General features: G+C 35.4%; 1 protein-coding gene across 1 annotated transcript in view; it reads right to left on the bottom strand.

The window, feature by feature from the left end:
• APOB (apolipoprotein B) overlaps positions 1-21,324 on the bottom strand; it is a 36,523-nt gene extending 15,199 nt beyond the window's left edge. The window contains exons 1-24 of the mRNA XM_048935056.1: positions 21,182-21,324; positions 19,490-19,528; positions 16,613-16,728; positions 15,672-15,817; positions 14,489-14,642; positions 14,149-14,304; positions 12,698-12,822; positions 12,427-12,512; positions 11,504-11,723; positions 10,268-10,495; positions 9,962-10,079; positions 9,712-9,858; positions 8,545-8,756; positions 7,926-8,163; positions 7,193-7,369; positions 6,713-6,904; positions 5,944-6,111; positions 4,563-4,774; positions 3,837-4,019; positions 3,491-3,612; positions 2,762-2,972; positions 1,307-1,482; positions 970-1,157; positions 564-709 (exon numbers count right to left, since the gene is read on the bottom strand). Of these exons, the coding sequence (XP_048791013.1) occupies positions 564-709; positions 970-1,157; positions 1,307-1,482; positions 2,762-2,972; positions 3,491-3,612; positions 3,837-4,019; positions 4,563-4,774; positions 5,944-6,111; positions 6,713-6,904; positions 7,193-7,369; positions 7,926-8,163; positions 8,545-8,756; positions 9,712-9,858; positions 9,962-10,079; positions 10,268-10,495; positions 11,504-11,723; positions 12,427-12,512; positions 12,698-12,822; positions 14,149-14,304; positions 14,489-14,642; positions 15,672-15,817; positions 16,613-16,728; positions 19,490-19,528; positions 21,182-21,239 (3,818 nt within the window). The 5' untranslated portion in view covers positions 21,240-21,324. The remainder of the gene's footprint in view (positions 1-563; positions 710-969; positions 1,158-1,306; positions 1,483-2,761; positions 2,973-3,490; positions 3,613-3,836; positions 4,020-4,562; positions 4,775-5,943; positions 6,112-6,712; positions 6,905-7,192; positions 7,370-7,925; positions 8,164-8,544; positions 8,757-9,711; positions 9,859-9,961; positions 10,080-10,267; positions 10,496-11,503; positions 11,724-12,426; positions 12,513-12,697; positions 12,823-14,148; positions 14,305-14,488; positions 14,643-15,671; positions 15,818-16,612; positions 16,729-19,489; positions 19,529-21,181) is intronic.
• Between the last annotated feature and the right edge of the window lie 581 nt (positions 21,325-21,905).

Below are 21,905 nucleotides of genomic sequence, written 5' to 3'. Positions count from 1 at the left end.
AAAATTGAAGACATTCAGAAAATTTCTAGTGTGCACTGCTGATGAGAATTTAGGAGAAAAAATATTTTCCTTCTTAATACTTCGCTTATGAACACAGTGAAACCAATAGAGATATAACATTTCATATTACCACTGTAAAACTACATGGAAAAGCAGTACAAAGAGAGATAACAAGCAATGCTGCTCCTCATCTGTTTTTATAATGCAATCTTAAACTTTACATTTATTTTTTCCATCAGTGTTTTCCTGGCTCATAAGCAAGCTGTACAACTATGCTTCAGTTTATCTCAGCAGTAGTTGTGGGCATACCAATTTAAATATTTCCAAGCAAAACTGTTCCTTGAATCCTTATGCATAGGAAGTGAAGCAATGTGAACACTAATTGGCAAGAACAATATATTCTAGAAACTGCAGTGAAATCAACTGTACATGAGCATTTTAATGTCTAGATTGTGTTGGCTGGTTTATGGTTTAATTTTGTAGTGACAGAAGAAATATTCTATTTATCTGCCTGTCAGTCTCTCTTTTTGTTGCTCATTGCTTATCACAATTTCTCTAGCTACCTTTTCAGGAAAAGTTCCTCAGGAATGGAGATAATAGGCAGTTTAATCTTCTGAATGTTCAGTTCCTGGAGTCCACTTAGTTTGGCTTGTAGAGTCTGGGCATAGGGGACATCTTTTGATGTCTTTTGCAGCCAGGTGTTGGTTGCCTGTTGGTACAAAGTAAATGACATGTTTTAGGATTTCCTAACCTTTCACAAGTTATATAAATTATTTGAAATCCAGTGTAACTATTCATATAGCACTAGGCATTTGATAAATTGTTTGGCTTGACCAAAGTTGAAAAAGTAAAACTTATTCAAATTGAATGCTTTTACAAAACTGTCCCAGTTTTGGTTCCCTTGGGGACACAAAAATTAATGAGGACTACATGCTGATACTGTAATTGTAACTGTAGACTGAAACATACCACAACAAATTGCGATACAATATGTCGCATTGTCATATCTGTAAGAGCGACTTTCCGATCCAGCAGTTCGTTGGCATATTTCTCTAAAGTCTTTGAGTAGTCTGAAAAGTCAACTTGGAAGCTGGAAGACATTCTGCCCACAGCAGCAGTGGCACCTGAATTCCACTCTAGCTCAGCTTTTTCAGAATCTGAAAATAATGGATTAAAAAAAAAAAAAAAAAAAAAAAAAAGGTAAAATTGGTAATATTTATGTTCTATTTAGGGATATAATATAAACAAAGGTAACAAGGTGTTTACATTTAAAGTCTGTACACATGAATTATGTTTTTGCCCATACCATATCTGAGAAGTACTCTTTTTGAAATTGTGTTCCCATGAGTTTCTACAGCTGAGCTCATCTGAAGGTATCCTTTGGTGGGGGAATAATTAATCAGTGCTTCAGTTCTAAGTTCAGTTTGCAGACATGGAATAGAAACGGTGCCTCTTAGCATTGCTTCTTCCATTCCAGCATATCTGTGAAAGTGAAATGTAAATGTGAATATACAACATTTCATTCTACTCTTTTACTTATGTTTCAGGAGCAATTTCAGCATTTAAAAAGAGTGTAAAAAGCAGAATAGGTTTTATAGACACAGAACTAATCAAACTTGTGAAGTTCTTTCTGAGTCAGTGACTGTCTTCAGCTCCAATTGGTTACTTTGGGAATTTAAGGAAAATTGTTAAAATATGACTGTGTGGATGCACAAAATATTAATTCCTTAATATGCTCAGTATAATTCCATAATAGTGAAACTGAAGGAAATATCTACCTGTCTGGTAATATTCTATCTGAACCAAATTCTGAACTCCTTACTCAAGCTGAATTCTCTGCTAAGGATACTGAGTGTGACCATGAATAAGATAAAAACAAAACAGTTGACAAGATATATTATGCCACTGGGCTTCATTTTCCTTTACCCACATTTATTTTATATCTTGTAACTTTGTTGACTTGAGCAAAATTCTAATATTATGTTAGTGCAAATGAAAGGGAATTGAGGTCCCTGACATCTGTCCAAAACTCCCACTGATATCAGAGGCAATTCTGCATGAACAGCAAAGACAAAGACTCCCTGGGGCACCATCAAGATCACAGAATTCCATGGAAGATTGAGGTTTATTAAAGAATGTGATCAGCTCATTTCACCATGGGTTTGTGAGGCAGACAATTTTAGAAACCCTGGCAGGCTGAACATTTTTGTTAGCTCCCCTGTAGATGTTCCCGGAAATATTCTCATCGTGAAGCGTGGGAATTTTTACAGGAAGCTCTCAGCTATTTTTGGTTTTGTTGCTTATTGAGTGCTGTTAGGACCCTTCATGGGGAGATGCAATAACTTTGTTAGAGCTGAATACACCTAGTAAAAGCTAATACCTCTCTGTACAAACTTTGCCTTGCTTATATCCTTGGAACATCACACCTGCAACAACTCTAGCAAAATGTCATCCTTGTAGTTATGTTTGAAACATGGAAGAACCACCTCTCAAAACTTGCAATACAAATTACACAAAAACGTGGTAGAAAGGATCACTTGGTATATTAGGTGTATTTATGTATATGCGATAGATTACAAATAAAATATTTCAAGGATTTTCAAAGGGGAGTTGAATGACAATATTATACGTCTATCTGTATATATATGAGCAATATATCCAAATTGGGCTATTATTTTCCAAAAATTTATACCTTCAATAAAAACTTCAGTTGTATCCAAAGATATCTGAAAAAGTCTGAAAAAGTGGTCTTCTGAGTTACCTTATTTGTCCAGTAAGAGTAACTTCAGAAATCTTCTTGTTATTAAAGTCTATTACAAAGGTATATGCTTTCTTCCCAGAAACAGATTCATCAGTGATTCTGAATTTAGTACCAAAGTCAACATCAACATCTGGAATGGAGACGTCACTGGTCAGAATCTTCCTGTCTCTATTGTACTTAAAGGTCAGTGTGGCTTCATGCTGCTTTACACCTGGAAAATATAATATAGTCTTGTTATTCACGACCATGGAACATTTTGGATTTCTCTAAGAAGGAGAAAAAATAGAATCAGTTGGAAATTATACCATTCTGAAAATCTAAAGAAAGCCTGAATGGGTCTCTCATTAAAAAAAAAAAAAAAACAAAAAAAAACACATCTTGTGTTTTATGCAGTTTTTCTCCATTTGTATACTTTACTTTCATATTTCATCAGAACTGTGATTTTCCTATTGTTTATGTAGAAATCATTAATTTCTCCTTTTCCATTCTTTCATTCATTGACATCCAAATTTAATTTAAATCTCATGAAGAAATTTTTAGAGATACAAAATTATGAAAAATTTGTAATGTGGATGCAAATACGAAAAAAAATTAGAGTGATTGGGTGTCAAAAGAATGTATTATTTCATAAATAGCTCTACTGTGTATTATTCATAAAAATCTTTTTTTCAGTTCAGTGACATACGGATCAAAACAGAGCTAAACCATATTTCTTTTTCAGACTCTTACCTTCTGCTTGTACTGCAAACTTTAATGTGTCTACCAGATCATTTCCCTCTCTCTGCAGATCATAGTTTGCACTTGCAGAGTATTCTTTCACTTCCCCTGTGGACACTATTTCAACTTCAAATCTGAAGGAGGAGTAAACAAACGTCTTGTAAATAACTGATTTTGCTATGACCACAAACAGGAGGAACCAGACAATTCTTAATAGCTCTCTTTCTGAGCTGCTCAAGCTTGTCTGCATTTCAATATTTTTAAAGGTAAGTTTTAGCTAAAAGGGTAATGCAATAATAAGCCCCAAGAGGGAAGGTTAGTTAACCCAAAATAGACAGTCAAAGCTTTCCTAACTTACCTGGTTTCTCCAGTCAAGGGATAATATGGAGCTGCCTCCATGGAACTGGCATTAGAGTACAGTAATTTAGTGCAGAAATTTAGACCGGAAATGAAAGGCTTGCACGAAGTTGAGAATTCTCGGTTCTCAATCAGAGGTGGAATCTCTTCAGTTTTGGCTGGAGACACCAAATGTAGTGTGTTGCTGGAAAAGAAAAACAACTCATTTTTTCCCAGGAGTTCAGATATTTGCACATAAGTTGCTCTATTAGTAACGTTACGCTCTGAATAAAAATAACTGAGGTAGGGGCTTAATGAAATGACATCTGGTGGTTAAATGATCAAGTAGTGTATTATTACTATTATTACAAGCATTATTAGCGATAATTATAATTTCATGTGTTGAGCCACATATCCTTTCCAGTTAATGTAAGCCGTTCATTTAAATTCCACTTAAAACCAGGCACTGCTAATACAATAAATTCATGTGAGAGAAATCAAAGCAATAGAAATGGTAAGTATCTTATTGGAAGTCACAGAAAATAGTGACAAATAAAAGAATCTTCAAGGCCTGGCTCCTAAAATATTTACTTATCTTACAAGAAAAGTTATCCCAGTTTTACAGTGCCTGAGATTTTTCTAAACTGAAAATTTCCCTGTATCTGCCCTAATCTCTCAAATTCTATCACAGTGAAAAATCAAGAAAAGGGAAGAACACATCTCAAAATTCTCATTCACTTCCCATTACCTGATACTGAGGAGCTTTGTTGGTGTCTTTGGGGCAGGAATGCTGAATTTCAGCTGTCCAGCCTTCATGCTAACGTGTGCTTCAATTCCAGACTCATGGAATATATTGGAATTCATTTCCACGCCACTTCTAGCAAATTCAGGCATATTTATTCCCAGATGTGTTACAAACTCAACTGCTACTGAAGGTTTAGCCATGAGTTCTGCTTGCATCTATTTAATAAAAGCAAAATAATGTATTTCATTTTCCCAAAATACTTTTTAGAACACAATGTCCTCAATCTTGATAATCTAGAGGTAGATTTTGTATAATTTATTTTGCTATTCAAAAAGTTGATTCCCAAATCAAATCAGCTGACGGAGCAAGTAAGTGACAGCTGTCATGCAGCAAATACAGCAAGATTATAGCATTGGGAAACCTTACACAGAAGTAGTCATTCTGCAGAAAGATATTGTACATGAAGTTACTTGCGCGTATCTTTAAGTCTGAAAACAAGAACCAGTTTTCCACTGTAGAGAAAATATAGCAATTCTCCAAAACAATGAGTAAAGTGTTTGAAAACTTTGGATCAAAGATTTCAATTTCTCTAAGCAGAAAACAGCTTCTTTTCAAGCTTTTGGTTTCACCATTACAGCAAGAAGGGACAGGATGCAAAGTTCTGGAAAACATTCCACAAATAATGTAATGGCAGCCAAGAACAACCTTAAAGGCCTTCAAAAAAATTTACTTAAATACTGCACACATTCCCAAATAAAAAGTTTAGTGAACTGAAACTACTGAAGACTTTATATAAAATATTGTCTAAAATAGAACAAAATAATTACAAAAACTGAAAAAAAGATTCCAAATATTTCATTTAAAATTTTAACTGGAGAATGGTATTTTGTGCCACACTCACTGTAATTTTTTAAATTTTTAAATTTTAAAATATTTCTTGTAGAAAAGTTTCACTTAGCTCATTTTCTAATATCTCTTTTAATTGGAAAGCAAAATTTTCACTTTAATTTAGTTACATCAAAAATTTTTATTAACTGTTTTGTTTGAACACCAAATTCACATGCTGCAGCTTTTTGCACTATTCTCATTTGAGATCATGGAGAGAGAAATACGCAGGCAGAAGAATTGGCTGTAATGGATTATTAAAATGCATTTAATTCATAAATATCATTATATCACATACTTGACTTACTTTATACATTACTTCTCATTTGATTGTAAACTTTATCCATGAATTAACTGAAGGCCTCTAATGAGTAAGTTATTTTTTATTTCAGGAGTATTTTATAGTTTTAAAAATTCTTTTGGTGTAAACAGTTTAATCCCTAAATGAGGTTGCTGAGTAGTAAGAGAAGACAAAATAAAGAGAGCTGTTGAGACTTACACTTTTTTGATGAAGTTTCACAGCTACTTTGGCCCCAGGCGTCACTATTCCAGACAAGGCAAACTTCAGTTGCAAACCTGCTCCAGTTGGGAGTTCAAACTCGTTGTCCATAAACATATAGTGGACAAATAAGTCCTTGTCAACACCTCTTGAGATGGCTTGTGCAATCTGTGAATCAAACAAGGAAACAAATATTAACTAATCAATGCTGGATACTAGATTTTATCACCTGCTTTGATATCCACAACTGAATGTGAATTGATTTAGATAATATGTAACATTCTGGCTTCCCCAAAGTCAAAGCAAAATGTCTTTTTGACTTCATCAAAAGCAGTGTTTTACTACATATTTCTGAACTGTACTACATTCTATTTTCTTTTTAATATGATGTAATATTAATTAATATTGATATATATATCTCACAATTAAAAAATCAGTAATATACCATACTGGCTAGCACTGAGGTTTTAGGAATTGTTCCACAATATATCACAATTCTGCAATAATATTTGAACCCTCCTTTTTTTCCTTTCCTTCACCCATCTACAAGAAGCATTCTACTTAGTTATTGATAGGTATTCATGGGTTCCTTAGAGTTCTTCAGACTAAATTTAGATATTTCATTTTAAGTATTTTTATTTTAAGTGACCAGAGTAGTCATCAAATGTACATTCTTCATATAATATATCAATGAAATCAGAACTTTATAAACAACTGGCAGAAAAAGAAATAGTGGTGAATAATACATGCTGAAAAATTAGAAACATACCATTTCAGGAATTCTTTGAAGAGTTTTAAAGCACTCTAGAACCACGCTTCCCAGCAGTTTGAAATCATTGAGTTTCATGTACCCAAGCTCTTCTCCCAGAATTCGCAGAAATGCTCTTCCTTCAGGGGCTTCCTTCTTGCTCAATTCTTTTATCAGTTTTTCAAGGTTAAGAATTATTGCTTTAGTGATGTCCTGAAAATTCAGTCAGAAAGTAGTTAAATAGATTTAGAGAACTCCGTAAGGTCATGTATCTAGAATAATAACACACTGAATATCAGTTAGCGTTGCCATTTTTTCTTCCTCCAGACAAAGGCCCATCCCACAAGCCATGAAGAAAGAACACTGTTAAACAGCATTAAGGACTTCCATTTTAGCATATTAGAAAAGGAGAAAGTTCATATACAATAAACATATAAGCGCTGTAATTACTATGTAAATATAGGATTGCTGTGCTGCACAGAGAATGCTTTCAAACTATACCTGATCCTGCTTGCCATCGTGGGAGTAACCAAAGTAGTCAAAGAGAGCCTTGGAAACCTGCTCTGGCACTTTGCCATCAACCCAGTACAGGGCCTTGCTTGCTGTATCTGGGAAAAATCCCTTCTCTCCGAACAAAGCTTCCAGTGTTGGTTCAAATCCCTTTCCATCCAAGCCAAGCTGAAACGAACAGAACAATGCCATAACTAAGAGACGTTCTCCACTTCTTTGTACCTTTACAACCAACAGACTTTCTGGGGAACAAAAAATGCATTTACAGTATATCCTACAAGTCTATGATTCTTAAGGGAAAATATGCAAGCTAAGAGAATACTAGATACTATGATTAATTTTCTCTCGTCGGCGACACATCCAACATAAAACCTACACATAGGCTGCATCTCGCTTAGAATCTACTATGAGTACTTCAGTGTGCCAGTAATGACTCATTAGCGTGAAGTCCATTTGTTACAGATGGGTTCATTTTACCCTAGCTGTGGCCTTTAATAACTCCAACAGGGTCGTCCATCCAGGCAATGGCAAGTGACATCACATAACGGATGGCTTGCTCTAAAGCCCATTGAGATCAAATGAAAGTCTCCTTGTAAGCACAGTGATCTTTAGGTTTCTCTCAAAGCTTGTAAAAACAATACATTATTCATGGAAAGTTGTTATAAGCAAACAGAAGTGAGAAAGAAAACAGATGAATGCTAGCAAAGGCTTTTGATAATTGTACCTCAAAGATATCACTTGGGCCAAAACCGTACACATTCAGGGTGGTTTTCAGCATAGTTTCTTTAGGAACATATCTGTTTGGATCAAATATCACATTTCCTTCTACTTTGGCAGAGATGGGATCGAGGCCAGGTACAGAAACTCTTTTGGAAACTTGATAATTTTGTGAGAATTTTCTGAAATCTTTGGCTGTTGGAACCTCGTTTCCTTTCAGTGCTTCTTCAACGTGGCTTTTTAGACTAGGAAAAAGGACAGCAATGCAAATATGATCAGCATGAATTGCAAAAAATCTTTATCCCTAAGTGAGAGATATCTTGAGTCATTTGCAGACGTTCATACAACTGAGGTGATTGAATAGATGGCTAGCTCTCTGCACACACTGACAGTAAGTCTAAGGGCAAGAGCAGCTTTGCCCTAAAAAAGCTGCAGATCTACTCAGTTGATGTTCTTCAAACAAAGAAAACAAACCAGCAAACAAACAATCAATCATAAGAGAAAACCCATACAAAACTCACACTACTAAACTAAATCAAACTAATTATTATGGAAGTTATGAAGTAGAAGTTATGGAAAAACTTCGTTCTTCTTTGGAGACCAGTAGATAACAAAATTTTACTTACTCTTCAATGCCTACTTCGTCAGAGTCTAGGATGTTGGCAATGTGTGAAGCGACAAAGCTTTTCACTTGCTCGTTCCTTTCCCTTGTGAGGATTCTCATAATCTTTGTGAGATCACTTGGGGAAGGATTCTTCATCAGTAGCAGATAGGTTGCTAGACGTTTATCTGTAGGTGCATCTCCTTCCTGGAATTCTTTCATAAGTGCTGAACGATCCTACATAAACATAACAAGGTTGTCATACTCCTTTGGGAATAGACAGCATGAGATCATTTCAAGTATGTAATTTCTTTAAGAGTGCATAATTACATAGTATCTTTTTTTTTTTTCTAAAACTTGTCAAAGTCTTGTCATTGATAATATTCTGATACAGTTTCTTAGATCTTTTCACAGAAATTATGTTTTTATTAAAATAGATTTTCTTACTCTGTATCTGGCAGATTAATTTGTTTTTTTCTAAAAATGATTTTCTTGCAGGGGAATCTGAAGTGTTCTGGTCTGCAGAAAAAACTTAAAATTTTTGTCATTCAGTTTAGGAAAAGAAGGTGATCAAATGCCCAGCTGTAGGAAAACTGAAAACATAGGTTGAAAATAAATAGTAACAATAATAAAAAATTGAATGCCTTAAATGGAAGTAAGTCTGAGGATGTGGGCTTCACACAGTTTTGGGTTCCCAGGCTCCTTAAGCCTCGTCTTAACAAGATCTAACCTTTTAGGTGAGATGAACTTATTGATGTTGAAATTGTCATGCCATTGTAATGTAAACATAAATCTAAGCAACACTGTGAACAACAACGATAACAATGTGCCAGTATGAAATAGCAACCTGATTTTTCATAGTAAATTAATTTAGATTTGAATTAATTCCTTATTTAAACCCAGCTTCAAATAAGCAGAATTCCATTTAAATCACTTGCAGGAAATTTCCCATTTAAACTCAAAGTGTCCATGTAAAGCAGCTTCTCCTCAAAGAAGTAACATTCACTGAATCAGACAAATTTCTCAGACATCTGGATAAGAGGTAAACTAACTAAAGAAGTTCTATTAGAGCAGGAAGCTAAAAGGAAGGTAGCAAAATTGTGAATTGATAGGAGTGTCCTATTTTATTCAATTATTTCTGTGAACAGTGAAGGTGAACTGAACACATGCTATGCTAGTTCTTGTGCGTTACCTCTTCTGTAATGGTCATCTTCCGGAATGCCTGTATGGCTGCTTTTTGAACCGAAAGTGATGCAGCTTGATTTCTGATACATGTTTTAAGAGAAGCCTTCAGGCTGGGTTTAGCTTTCTCCATTACTGCACCCATGTTTCCAATAGCCTGTCAGTGATGAAAACAAAGAAAGATGATTAATTTCTTTTCTCCACCAACAGAAGCAAGGTAATATATGTGCTATGGTAAGGAAAGAAGCAAATAAAAATACCCGAAGTGTGAGATATGTGAGTTCAGCATCTCCAGAACACTCAGTGCCAAGCAGTGATACCATGAAGTCAGCAACATCTGTTATTTCCTCTGTCACAATCATCTTCTCATTATAAAACCTGAAGCAAAAAAATGCATTAGAAACAAATGGTTAAAATGGGAAATGTCTATTTATTCTCTTATTTCAGCAGAACAAATTCAAGAGAATAGCAAAAAAAAAGCTCTCCAGGAGGACTAGTCTTATAGTTTACACACCGCAATGTTCTCTTGATGCTATTTTGTAAAATCACATGCTGCCATTACTTACTTGGTAACAGCATGACTCAAGCCATAAAAGGAAGCTCTACTTGGCTGATACTGGGCCATGTTAAGCATTTCCCGGATTCTCTTTGGAGTTGGAGAAGGCAAGAGTCCCAGGGTATACGTGACCAGGTCAACCACAAGTGGATTCACGTTCCCAGTTCTCAGTATCTGAAGGACTGCACTGTAACACTCTGGAGTCCCACACTGAATCAGGGCCTGAATCGTGATGGAACTGAAAGGAAAAGCAATGGCTTTAATTAATGAATTTTTTGTTTGCAGTTATTCCTGTATGCTTCATGATTGAAAGAAACATTTGACATGTTTGCTTAGGTCTGTTAATATAAATGTCTGGTAAATGTATGGCCAGAAGTAAAACACACAATTGCTAATCAGGAAGAAGATGCTTAATTTTGCAAATTATGACAATACATGACTAGATAAAAACAATATGAAAAATATTAACAGTACTACAATTACACAGACATATCTATTTTTTTTCATGACTTTGAGATTTTCCATGCTTTCAGTATTATAATACATTGAATTCAATTCAATGAATTATAAATCATTGATTTATTGATACAAATTCAATACATTGAATCTCTGTCTCTAGAGACTGAGGACATAAAGTATGCATAAACTCCCTGAAATCCAGCCAAGACAGGAATAGTAGGATTTGGGAGTGGAGGTCAATGTCAAACCAAAGGTTTGTGACCTTACGTGGCTCTAAAAATCTCATTTTCAAAACTGTGTTCTTGGAATTCATTGTCCTTAAGCAAAACTAGATCAAAGATATTTGGCCATAATAACATGTTTACTGGATTGCATCAGGCATATACACTTGGCTTGGTGGTGGGGAGGAAAACCCTACACTCTTATATTCAACTCAATTTAATTTATAGTTCCGCTTCTTCATTAAAATGAGAAGATTTGATCAGGTAATGATCAAGCAATATTAGTACTTCATAGATGTCTGGAACTTTCACGTCTATTTAAATTCTTAAACTGTTTTCATTTATTCAATATTCAAGTTATTAGCATCTGAGCACTTCTGATGGAAAAATATTCATAGGTCTTGCTCTCTTACTTCTCTCTCTAGATTATTAATATGAAACCTATCTTTCCGAGGGACAATCTTGATATCTATTTAAACTACATTTTGAGAGAATGTGCAGTGAATCATCAACCTTGGAATTATTTTGGTATGGCATCGACACATGCTGGAACTGCTGCAACATACCTTGAAGTTTCCATCATCTTTGGTACAAGAGAGCCAAGAGTGCTGTTGTGTAAACTTCTAAGTCCAGAAACAAATCTGTAAAAGAGTTTTGCTCTCTGCTGGTTCTGCTGGGAGGCGGTGAGTTTCTGCAGTTCCTGAAGAATTTTCAAAACAGCATCACCCTGCCTGGAAAATTTAGCATCTGTGCTTTCCAGTGCAAGCCCTTTCTCTTCCAGTTCATCTAGGAATTAAAGCAATAACACTCTTCGTTACTTGATCAAGGAGCTCTCTACACTGAATATAATTAATATCAACTGCTTAGATTGCCTTATACTGCAATTGTTGAAGTTCAACAACTGAACATTTTGTAAAAATAAATGGAATTTAAATGCAATTCTCCCCAAAGTAGAATAATGATACTTATTTGCATAAAGCATCTGAAAATTTTATTAAGACATTTCCTTGGCACCTTGTATACTAGCAGAGTTCACCTTTCTAACTTTTAATGAGTGAGTATATCTTAGGAAAAATCATGCTCTGAAAATGCAATAACAATTGCATAGTAAAGAAGGGCATTTCAGAACCGAACGTATATTAATTGATGCAACTGAAGCTACAAAAGAAATTACGCTTAATTTAAAAAGTCTTGTTAAAGTCATGTTCAAAAAGATTAGAATTACTTTCCATTATTTAGATTATACAGAATGTTTTAATCATAAAGATTAATTTCAAAATTAAAAAGACAAAGATTGTGTAGAATTACAAGGTATTTTTAAACTTTTTTTTTCACATTTGTCTCCAAATCTTTTTTCTGTCTAAGTCAATGGAGATTCATTCAAAATTATCATTTGTGTTCCCAAATACATTTTCAACAAATTCAGTGTTTGAAAAAAAAAAAAAAATTAGTTCATCTATTTGACATTTATTTAGAATTGCAGCTGTACCTCCATCAAAATTTCTGTTACTCATCCTCTGATTATCTTCAAGCTTCAGTGTCTGGTTGACTTCTGTCATCATACCATACTGATTTCTAGCAAACAAACAAAAATTCAGTGCTTTAGTTGAGTAAAATTCTTTGAGGGATCTTCCTACACTTCTTGCATCCTTGCAAACAAAGTGCAGATTTAGGGATAAAGTCAAGGCAGAATTTGATATATTAGCATCTAAAATGAATATTTATTTTAAAATGGTAATTATAAATAGTGATCAACATACTTGTATGAGGAAGGCAGAAACAGGTGTTTTTCACTGCAGACAACATCTCTTATATGTTTTTTCTTTGCATCAATATTGTAGTGACAGGATTGAGTGCTACTAAGAAGGGTAGATAGTGGGATGTTCTGTAAAATGAAAAAAAATTGGCAGTTATTTTATTGAATAGTATAGGAAACAGTTTCATAGTTTGCTAGTTTTCCTGAAACCTTAAATCTTATAGTGTATTGGATGGTGCATAACTTGTAATCATTCTCATGCAAAAAGGAAATTGTGCCACTAGCAAACGTAAGTCTCTCTACAAGCAAAAATCCCACAGATATTTTTCCTCAGGCATCACTGTGCTGTTTGGCATAGTAGTTATTTCATGATATTCTTATATGTAATATATATATTATTATATAGAATATAGGACTAGTTCATATAAACTAGCTTGTAATTTTTAGAGTAGTTCAGGACCCTCACCACAACTGATGTTCCTTCTAATTTCACTCTTACACACATTTTGAAGTTTTCTATAGCTAGGTGTAGAAGTAGCAGAAGTTATAAAATGTGCTTTTCAGAATGATATGAATTCTTCTTTTTATTTTTTTTTCTTAGGAAAAACACTGAATAGCACAGATGCCGTGGTATCAGGAAGAAATCTGCAAATATTCATGCAAGCAACTGCATCTGATTGTAAGGGATTTGTAAGTAGCCTGAACAGCATGTCAAAACATTCATTTCACAGAATCACAGAATCACAGAATCACAGAATCACAGAATCACCCGGGTTGGAAGGGACCCCAAGGATCATGTAGTTCCAACCCCCCTGCCTAGCAGGGCCACCAACATACATATTCAGATCAGGTTGCCCAGGACCCCGTCCAACCTGGCCTTAAACACGTCCAAGGACGGGGCATCCACAACCTCCCTGGGCAGCCCGTTCCAGGGCCTAACCACTCTCCTAGTAAAGAACTTCCCCCTAACATCTAACCTAAATCTTCCCTCCTTCAACTTAAAACCATTTCCCCTAGTCCTGCTGTCGTCAGCCCTTTTGAAGGGCTCCCATCATGAATCTCCCATTTCAGGAGATTTAGAGCTCTCTCCTGCATATCACAGACATATCTGAGTGTTGAAGGATTATATGGTTTACATGAAGTGGGAATGTTGAGAATATTGACCCACAAAATAAAAATTTTGTATATAATCTGATAGATCATTGTGCAGTCAACAGTACCAACTCCAACTATTACAAGGTTTCCTCCAAGAATTCATGAGAGAAACATCAAAGATAGTTACATTATTTTTCTCTGCATCTGTTCTTCATTACTAACTGCCAACAAACCCACAGGCTGCTCTTACATTGGGGCTCAGAAAACCTTTTATAAGGTCAATACAAAATTAGTAGTTGCTTATCTTTTTAAGCGATGTAGAAGAATGTTATATTACAGACTTTTTAGTGGTATACTTACTAGTCCTTTAACAATGGCAACAGGGCTGACATAATCTCTGATTGGACTGAAGTTGTCACAGGCTTTCAGGTTCCTGTTAATTGAAATATCTTCTGCAACACTTCCTCTTCTGGATTTGAACTCAACCTCACTGTCACACTTTCCATAAACGGTATCCTAGAAGGAGGAAAGGAATCAGTGTCTTTAAGGATGTCATCAGACACTTTCTATTCTGGCAGAAATGCACACACTGTTATCTGAATTTCCAGGTCTTCCGAAAATTATATCAAGAATAACTCTACTAGGTGAGATTTATTCCACTTATTAAGAAAACAAAGTGAATGCTTTTCAAAACTCTTACCATGGAAATTGTTTTTATGTTTTCCTCTGTTTCCGTTGGTGCAAGGAGAGCTGAGATGATTCCTCTCTTGAGATTGAGGACATTCAGAGGTTCATCCTTCTCTGGATACAGTTTGACTTTTGTTCCATCCTGAGTGCTGAATTTTAGCTCATGTCTGCCAAAAAAATCCCCGACATTAGTATGAAATCATGTTAAAACCACCCAGGAAGGCGTGGTTTTAAACTAACAGGCTATACCTAAAGCAGCATGTTTTCTCTTGGTCTATTGTTATTTAATATTTGTTATTACTACTATTAAAAAATATATATTATTAAAGTAGGTCCTTCCCAGCAAAATTCTAACCAAGGACATTCTGGTATCACCAGACTACGTCATGTAAGGACAAGTAAATATCAGGAGCAATGGCTGGAAGTTGGAATTGCAACAATTCAGATAGTAGATGAGCAAATTTTTAGACTGAGCTAATTATTAACTACTGCAGTTATCTACAGAATGATGGGAAAGACTAAAAGCCACTACTTGTGGCTTTTAAATAAAAACTCCACTGTGAAAAATATATTTTAACACTCTCCCAAGTTTTTTAAGATCTATGGGTTGGGAGACACGAGGGAGTGTAGTGTGAGACACTGCAATAAGCAAAAAGAAGTACAAATAATGCATACACTACCAGGCACTGGGCACTAATTGGGTGGAGGGAGTAATAGTAAGCTTCAAAAGTAGATAAGCAAGGAAAAGATAAGTTGCATAGGTCAGTAAAGATCATGGTAGGAAATCCGGACTTCAGTCTCAAATGCCTTTCTATTGCACAGTCTTTGTACCGTATCAGCAATGGAAAATGGCTGCAGACAGTCATGTGAGAATTTGTGTACGAGAACAAATATTCCACTTACAACAATCTTTTAGGGAACTAACCAACAGTTTCATGATGTAAATGATATAAAAAATTACAAAGACATTCTAGGTGAAAATTCTAGTTAGAAAAAAAAGCTTCCCTGGTAGAACTGCATTGGCCTCAAACATAATGGGGAGAGAATTGCTATGGAACCAGAATATAAACCTGCCATATTATCATCAGCATGTCCTAAACCTGGAAAAGTATAGTCAGGGCTGTTACGTTACCAGCCATTCAGTGCTAAAACTAGAGGTATTGATGAATTAGTTACTGATAACTGATATTTCTTACTTGGACATGGCATTTGCAAAGTCTTCAGAGTTCTTTGACTTCTTCAGCATGGCTCTTCTTTCACTGTCAACACCGAATGTCTCCCTTAGGGAGCAATGCATTGTCCTCAGGATGAACTGGCACAGCTGTGGTACCTCCAGCTCAACCTGAAAATACAAACTATGTGTTTATCTGTTTGGTTTTTTTTTTCATTACAAGTTCCCCTATCACCTAGCTCCAGTCTTGAAAACACAGTGTTCCTTGCGTTGGGCAAAGTGTCAGAATCATGCTGACAGCTGCTCTTGTGAAAGATGTCAAAGTGCTCTCAACAGCTTAAGGTAGCTTGAGGAAGAAGACTTGAGAACAAGTATCGGTTTGACTAATGGCACAAAGTGTCCTATACGCATATTAAAAAAGCAACTTTAGGTGTTGAAAATTTACAGTACTAGAATAATTGTTTGAAAACTTGTGTCATTGTAATGATTACTGTTGCACGTCAGAATACTGTAAGCCAAAAATAAAAATCAATTATTTAATTGCAGGAAAAAAAACAACTAGTGAAAGGAATGTTTTGGAGAAGCTAGAAGGGGGTTTGGGACAGACATTAGTTTAATGCCCAGTGGGGCCTTTTATCCCTACAGTATGGATCCTGGCTTGATGGTTACCACCAATTGGTTATGATGGCATCAGTGAGTTGTTTTAGTTTGACTTGTAGAATTATTTGATGTACACTCAACCTGGTAGCCAAGGAAAGCTCAGTTACCAGGTCTTCATCCTCTCCCTTAAAAATACAGGACAAAAAGCTCTGATACAGTGGTATGAAGGAATATTCTGCCTAGAATAGGGAGAGTTACTCTTCAGGACTCTCAATGAGTGCCTTTCAAAATAATAATTTTACCCAGCTGTCAAGTATATTAGTTGATACACAGTCCAGTGAGTTGTGTTTACTCCTGTTTCCTTACTTTACAGGTGATCTTTGAACCGCTTCGAGAATCTGTTGTTCCCATGATCCCACTTGATGTTTCCGCTTCGTATAAGTAAACATATTTTCTAAGGCTTTTAAATCGGGCTGCATCTTCTGCAATTAGGAAAACAAAAGTGTTTTCATCACTTGGTAGGATATACATATCTAGATCCATATCAATGTGTAACTAAAATGTATAGCACTCATGAAGGAAACATGCAAACTGTCCCACTACTTTCTTGTACATTTGCTATAGAGGAGTTCATAGACAAAGAATAGCTTGATAAGTTCTAAAGAAACTATAGCTTAGACAATTTTTTTTAGTTGGAAATTTTAAGTTTTTGGTTCCACAGCTCTATATTATGAGTGCTGACAATATGACCCCATCTGGCCATGAGATCACATTCCATTAAAGATAATGACAGAACCACCAGAAAACTTAAGATGTAGAACTGTTTTAAAAATGACTCAATTTGTTCTATTTAAACTAATAAAATGGAAGTTTTAAAATTGCTGATACAATGATTTATTTCACCTAAGATTTCCACATAATAGTTCAAAGAAGATGCAAGAAGCTCCATATAACATGAAAAGGACTGAAAGTAAATAAACATGGAAAAGAATAGGACACCAAATCTAGCATTCCTCATTACCATTTCACCTGAGTCTACAGAACATCTTCCTAAAACCACTGATCCGCTGTAATCAATTCACATATTAAGTCAAGGAATTTCCTTAGAGCAGACTATTTTTCTTGTAATTAGATTTTAGCTATGTAAAGATCATTCAGTGCAAGACAAAACCACCAAGTTTTTGAGTGAGGATGAGGCAGGAGGAAGGATTTATGAAGGTGTTTCTCTTAATACCAAAGGAAACCACAAAACATAATGTGCTTCCTCAAAGGAATGGATTTAATCAGCATTAAACATGTGCCTGTTGTTTTCAGAGGCAATTTGTCTATAATTTTGAATCCCACAGGCAGGAATGATTGAATGTTAGGGGATGCTTCCCTGAGAGAGTGGTCAGGCGCTGGAATGGGCTGCCCAGAGAGGTGGTGGAGGCACCAACATTCGGATGTTGTACAGAGGGACATGGTTTAGTGGGAAATATTGGTGATACGTGGACGGTTGGACTGGATGACCTTAGAGGTTTTTTCCAACCTTGGTGATTTTATGATTCTATGAATATTGTAACAGACACTAAAAAAAAAAAAAAAAATTGTTCACTGTCAAATTCGGGGATATAATGTGCTTTTGATGTTTGGAATGTGGAATGCAGGCCACATAATGTCCTCAGGTACAGTTAATCCCCACCATATTTACAGCTATCATTTTAAACTAACCATATGATTGGGCATGTTAGGTGACAGCGTCAAAGCAATTTAGTTGTACCTGAAGCAGAACCTTATCATTCCCTCGGTTTGGACTGAGCATCTCACAGGGTTGTGATGTTACTGTGATGCTGAGTGAAAAGCAGTTTCCTAAATTGCTCCTATGTGGTCATTTGTGACTATCAAAATGTATTTGATCTATTTTTACAGAAGCAAAAGGTAAAGTTATCTTGCTGTAAACCCACACACCCACCATCAAATCTCTATGGCTTTACTTTCCAGCACTTGCCATGAATGTAGCATAGTCCTCCTCTGTTATAAAATATTTATTATGTCACAAGGCAATAGCAATGAGATCTTGCTATTTATGTCACAGATTCGCATACTTAGAAAAGAGAATAATATATTACTATGACACTTTGTATTTCCTCCTTGGGGTACCATTTTTATAAGCTTTAACTGAATTTAATGAAATTGCTACAAAGAAATAATGTAATTAAAAATAAGTATCATCTAGCACTCAGCATCTTGCAAACATTTGAAAAGTCAATTAAGTAATCTAATTAACCTTAAATTTACCACTATCCCTGTTACTTTCTGCAGTCCTGGACTTTACCACTGCTTAACTGTACATGCTCAGAAATTTTCGCAATGTCACTATGTACTACACTGAAGCCAAAAGGACAATTATTGATTCATTTCCTGTTTTAAACAGCAATAAATGGAAAAGGAATGTGGAAATGACAAGATGAGAAATGGAAACAACAAAGAATTTATTATATAAAAAATACACAAGAAATTGGCGATGAAGCCCAGAAAAGTCTTCGTTTGGGGCATCTGAAAAAAACTTCAGTTGCCTGGAGATGGTGCTGAAGTATCCAAGCAGAGAAAAAAAGCCTGAAGATTAAAAGGGACAATGAAGAAAACAACCCATTTGATACTTTGACCCTTCAGTGGAACATTACGTGTCTAACCAGGCAGTCAGGGCCAGGTTAGATAGGGCATAAAGTCAGCATTTCCTGAGTCTGGACTTGTTTTTAGGAATTGCTGTTCCTGCTGATAGAGTTGATGATTTATTCTACAGGTATTTAGTTAGATATCCAAGTGCAATTCTGTGGGCTAAGCAGACAATGTGATGGGTATGTAAGAAGTGAGATTCAGCCCATGTAATTGTAACGTACATAACCTCATTAATAAAGCTTAAGATTTGATAAAAACAGATTTCCAGAGTAAGAAATTTGCATGTGACAATTAAGAAATCAACAAAACAATGAACAAAGTAAAGTTTCTTAAAAGGGGACTTTAAAAAGTTTAGAAACACCACCTCATCTTCTATGATCTTATGAAACTTCTGATATTCTTAGGGCTAAGCTTTATGGATAATTAATTACCTAAAATAAATGACAATAAATACTTTGGAATATCATCAGTTTTGTTTTAGTTATTTCAGAGGAAGAAATTTACAGAATAGGAAAAACTCTGAAGATTGTATTCAGCTAATACAGCAATGTAAGACAGCAAAAGCAGATGCAAGAAATCATTTACTTGAACATCCTGGGTTTCCGTTTTCAGGTGTTTCTTCCTCTGTAAATAGTAAAAAACAAGAATTAAAAGTGCACAAGCAGTTTTGTAGCCTTAGAGCAAGGCTTATGCAAACAAAAATGGAAATAGTTTTCATTGCAAGATCTTTCTAATGAATATCAAAATTGCTGTAGTTTTGCACTGACATAAATAACAAATATGCTTAACATTGATGACACAGAGTCAAGTTTAAAGAGTATTACATGAATTGTCTGACATTGTGAACGATGAGCTGAAAGTAGGATCTTCAGTTCACTACATTGAATTGCTTTGATTTAAACCTCAGGATCATCTTCTAGGTTGACCAGTATTTTTAAAGGCTCTGTGTTATTTGAAATTTTTTAAAAGTGGGCACAAAATTTATAGGCAGACAGATGAAATGCAACACACGTAATGCAGTTTGCTTACTGTAAAATTTTAGTCAATTTGGAGTACAGACAAACTGCAGAATGGATGAATGCTGTAATTTGCATTTTGTACACTGAAAAAATGCCAACTTTGATAGTAACACTGTAATTTTCTATAACCAAAACTTTTCCAACAATTTGTGTGTGTGTGTGTGTGTGTGTGTGTGTGTGTAGAAAATATAGGTGAATATTCAGAGTTCATAATTTGGAGGAAAAGAACACTTACTGGAAGTCCATTCAATTTAAGAAGGATTATTTTCTCCAATATATCTTAGATACATCCCATATCACTCTATTTTAAATAGAATAAAGCGTACTGTAGTTACGTTTGCTGCACTCCTGTGTTGATATATCATTCTTTGGACTTTCACATATGAATGCCAGAACTTTTCAGAATAGTCCCTGTGGACTTTCCAAGCTTCCATAACAGAAGGTTGATTGCTGTACAGTAGTATAGCAGTTATAGTAATTACATTAATAATAAGCATCCTTCAAAACTCCAGTCAGCATCAGAATGTGATGCTGAATTGTATCTGCATATAAACCCTGAATCTGCATATAAACCCTGGTGCCAGACTCACCCTCTTCCCTAAGATTCCTGAAATCTTAACACTACATAGTCATATTCTAAAAAGCCATTTCATGGGAAGCAAAGAGGTTGCTCACAATATGCAGCATCGTATTGACCCTAGCTGTCTTTTCTGATTTAGAAAGAGAACTTCACTAACCTAGTTCTCTTATTACTACTACTGATGGCTGTCTTCCTTCAATAGAAAACTGTATTTCAAATGTAAGTGCTACCTGCCAAATACATTCTACTTTATCACTTCCAGTTTTTTCACATACACACACAAAAAGGGCTAGCAACAGCTGGAGTAAGTCTATATTGTAAGTGACAGCACTTCCATGGAGGTGAGTACGGAACAACATTACAGAAAAACAATCAGGACAAAGTAAACTGTATCAACTTCTCATAAATTGAAAAAAAAAAAAAAAAAAAAAAAAAAAAAAAAAAAAAAAAAAATCCATTGAATTTGATCAAAAAACAGTCAAAAGACAACATTTGCGACTTTTCCTGCATTGGGATCCTCTTGTTGCCCAGCCCAAGAAGGGGAAGAGATGATCTCTTTATCACTCTTTCCATCTCTAATTCTATAAGCCACAGTCCTGTGGATTTTCACTTTCTTCTTATTTTAACAAGTTCACAAATAAAGCAGCAAAAAATGCTGACATAAAAGATGGTACTTACGTGTGAAAACACCACTGCTGAGCAGCAGCAAGAGCAGCAAGAGCTGCACAGGGCCCATGGTGAGCCCTGGATGCTCTTGGTCCTCTTTCTTTTCCTTCCCTCCCTCTTCACCTCTTCACCACCACCTCAGAGGGAGAATGAGCCTTCTGACTTGGACCTTCATTTATATAATCTGTAGCAAGCAGCTGAGGCAAACGGTTTAGAAAGCTCAGAGCAAATTGCCAAAGGTCCAAAGGTGAGAGATCTAGATCCTCACTGTGTTCCAAACACTGCTCTGCATTGGTTGCTGGGAGTCCCTGAAGGCAGAAGACCGAGTATATACTAGAAATAAGTTACTATCCCAGTTGTTGGGTTAGTTTTTTTTTCACAGAATTTGGAAAACAACATCACAAGCTGCAGCATTTTGAAGCATTTTCAAAGACATTTCCCGTGTTTACACGGGAAGGCTTAAAATGCATAAATCAGAGCTGGAAGAAATGAGGATCCCTGCAGCATGTTTTCGGCATAGATGTTGAGAGTACTTCAGAACATCAGAGATGATTGTATGATTTAGGCATCTTCCCTTTACAGGCAGAAGAATGAAAAGCTTCTTCTTTTTTCTACAATTTTTTTTTCTTTTTTCTACATAATTTTTAATATGCTTTTCTAAAAACAAAGTTGAATTTCCTTGCAGTATTCTGGCAATCAGAATGTGTTCCTGTTGAAAGTGAGCTCTGCATAATTC

The sequence above is a fragment of the Lagopus muta genome, chromosome 2 (assembly GCF_023343835.1).
Source record: "Lagopus muta isolate bLagMut1 chromosome 2, bLagMut1 primary, whole genome shotgun sequence".
Taxonomy (NCBI): Eukaryota; Metazoa; Chordata; class Aves; order Galliformes; family Phasianidae; genus Lagopus; species Lagopus muta.
This window is presented reverse-complemented; position numbering and strand designations above follow the sequence as displayed.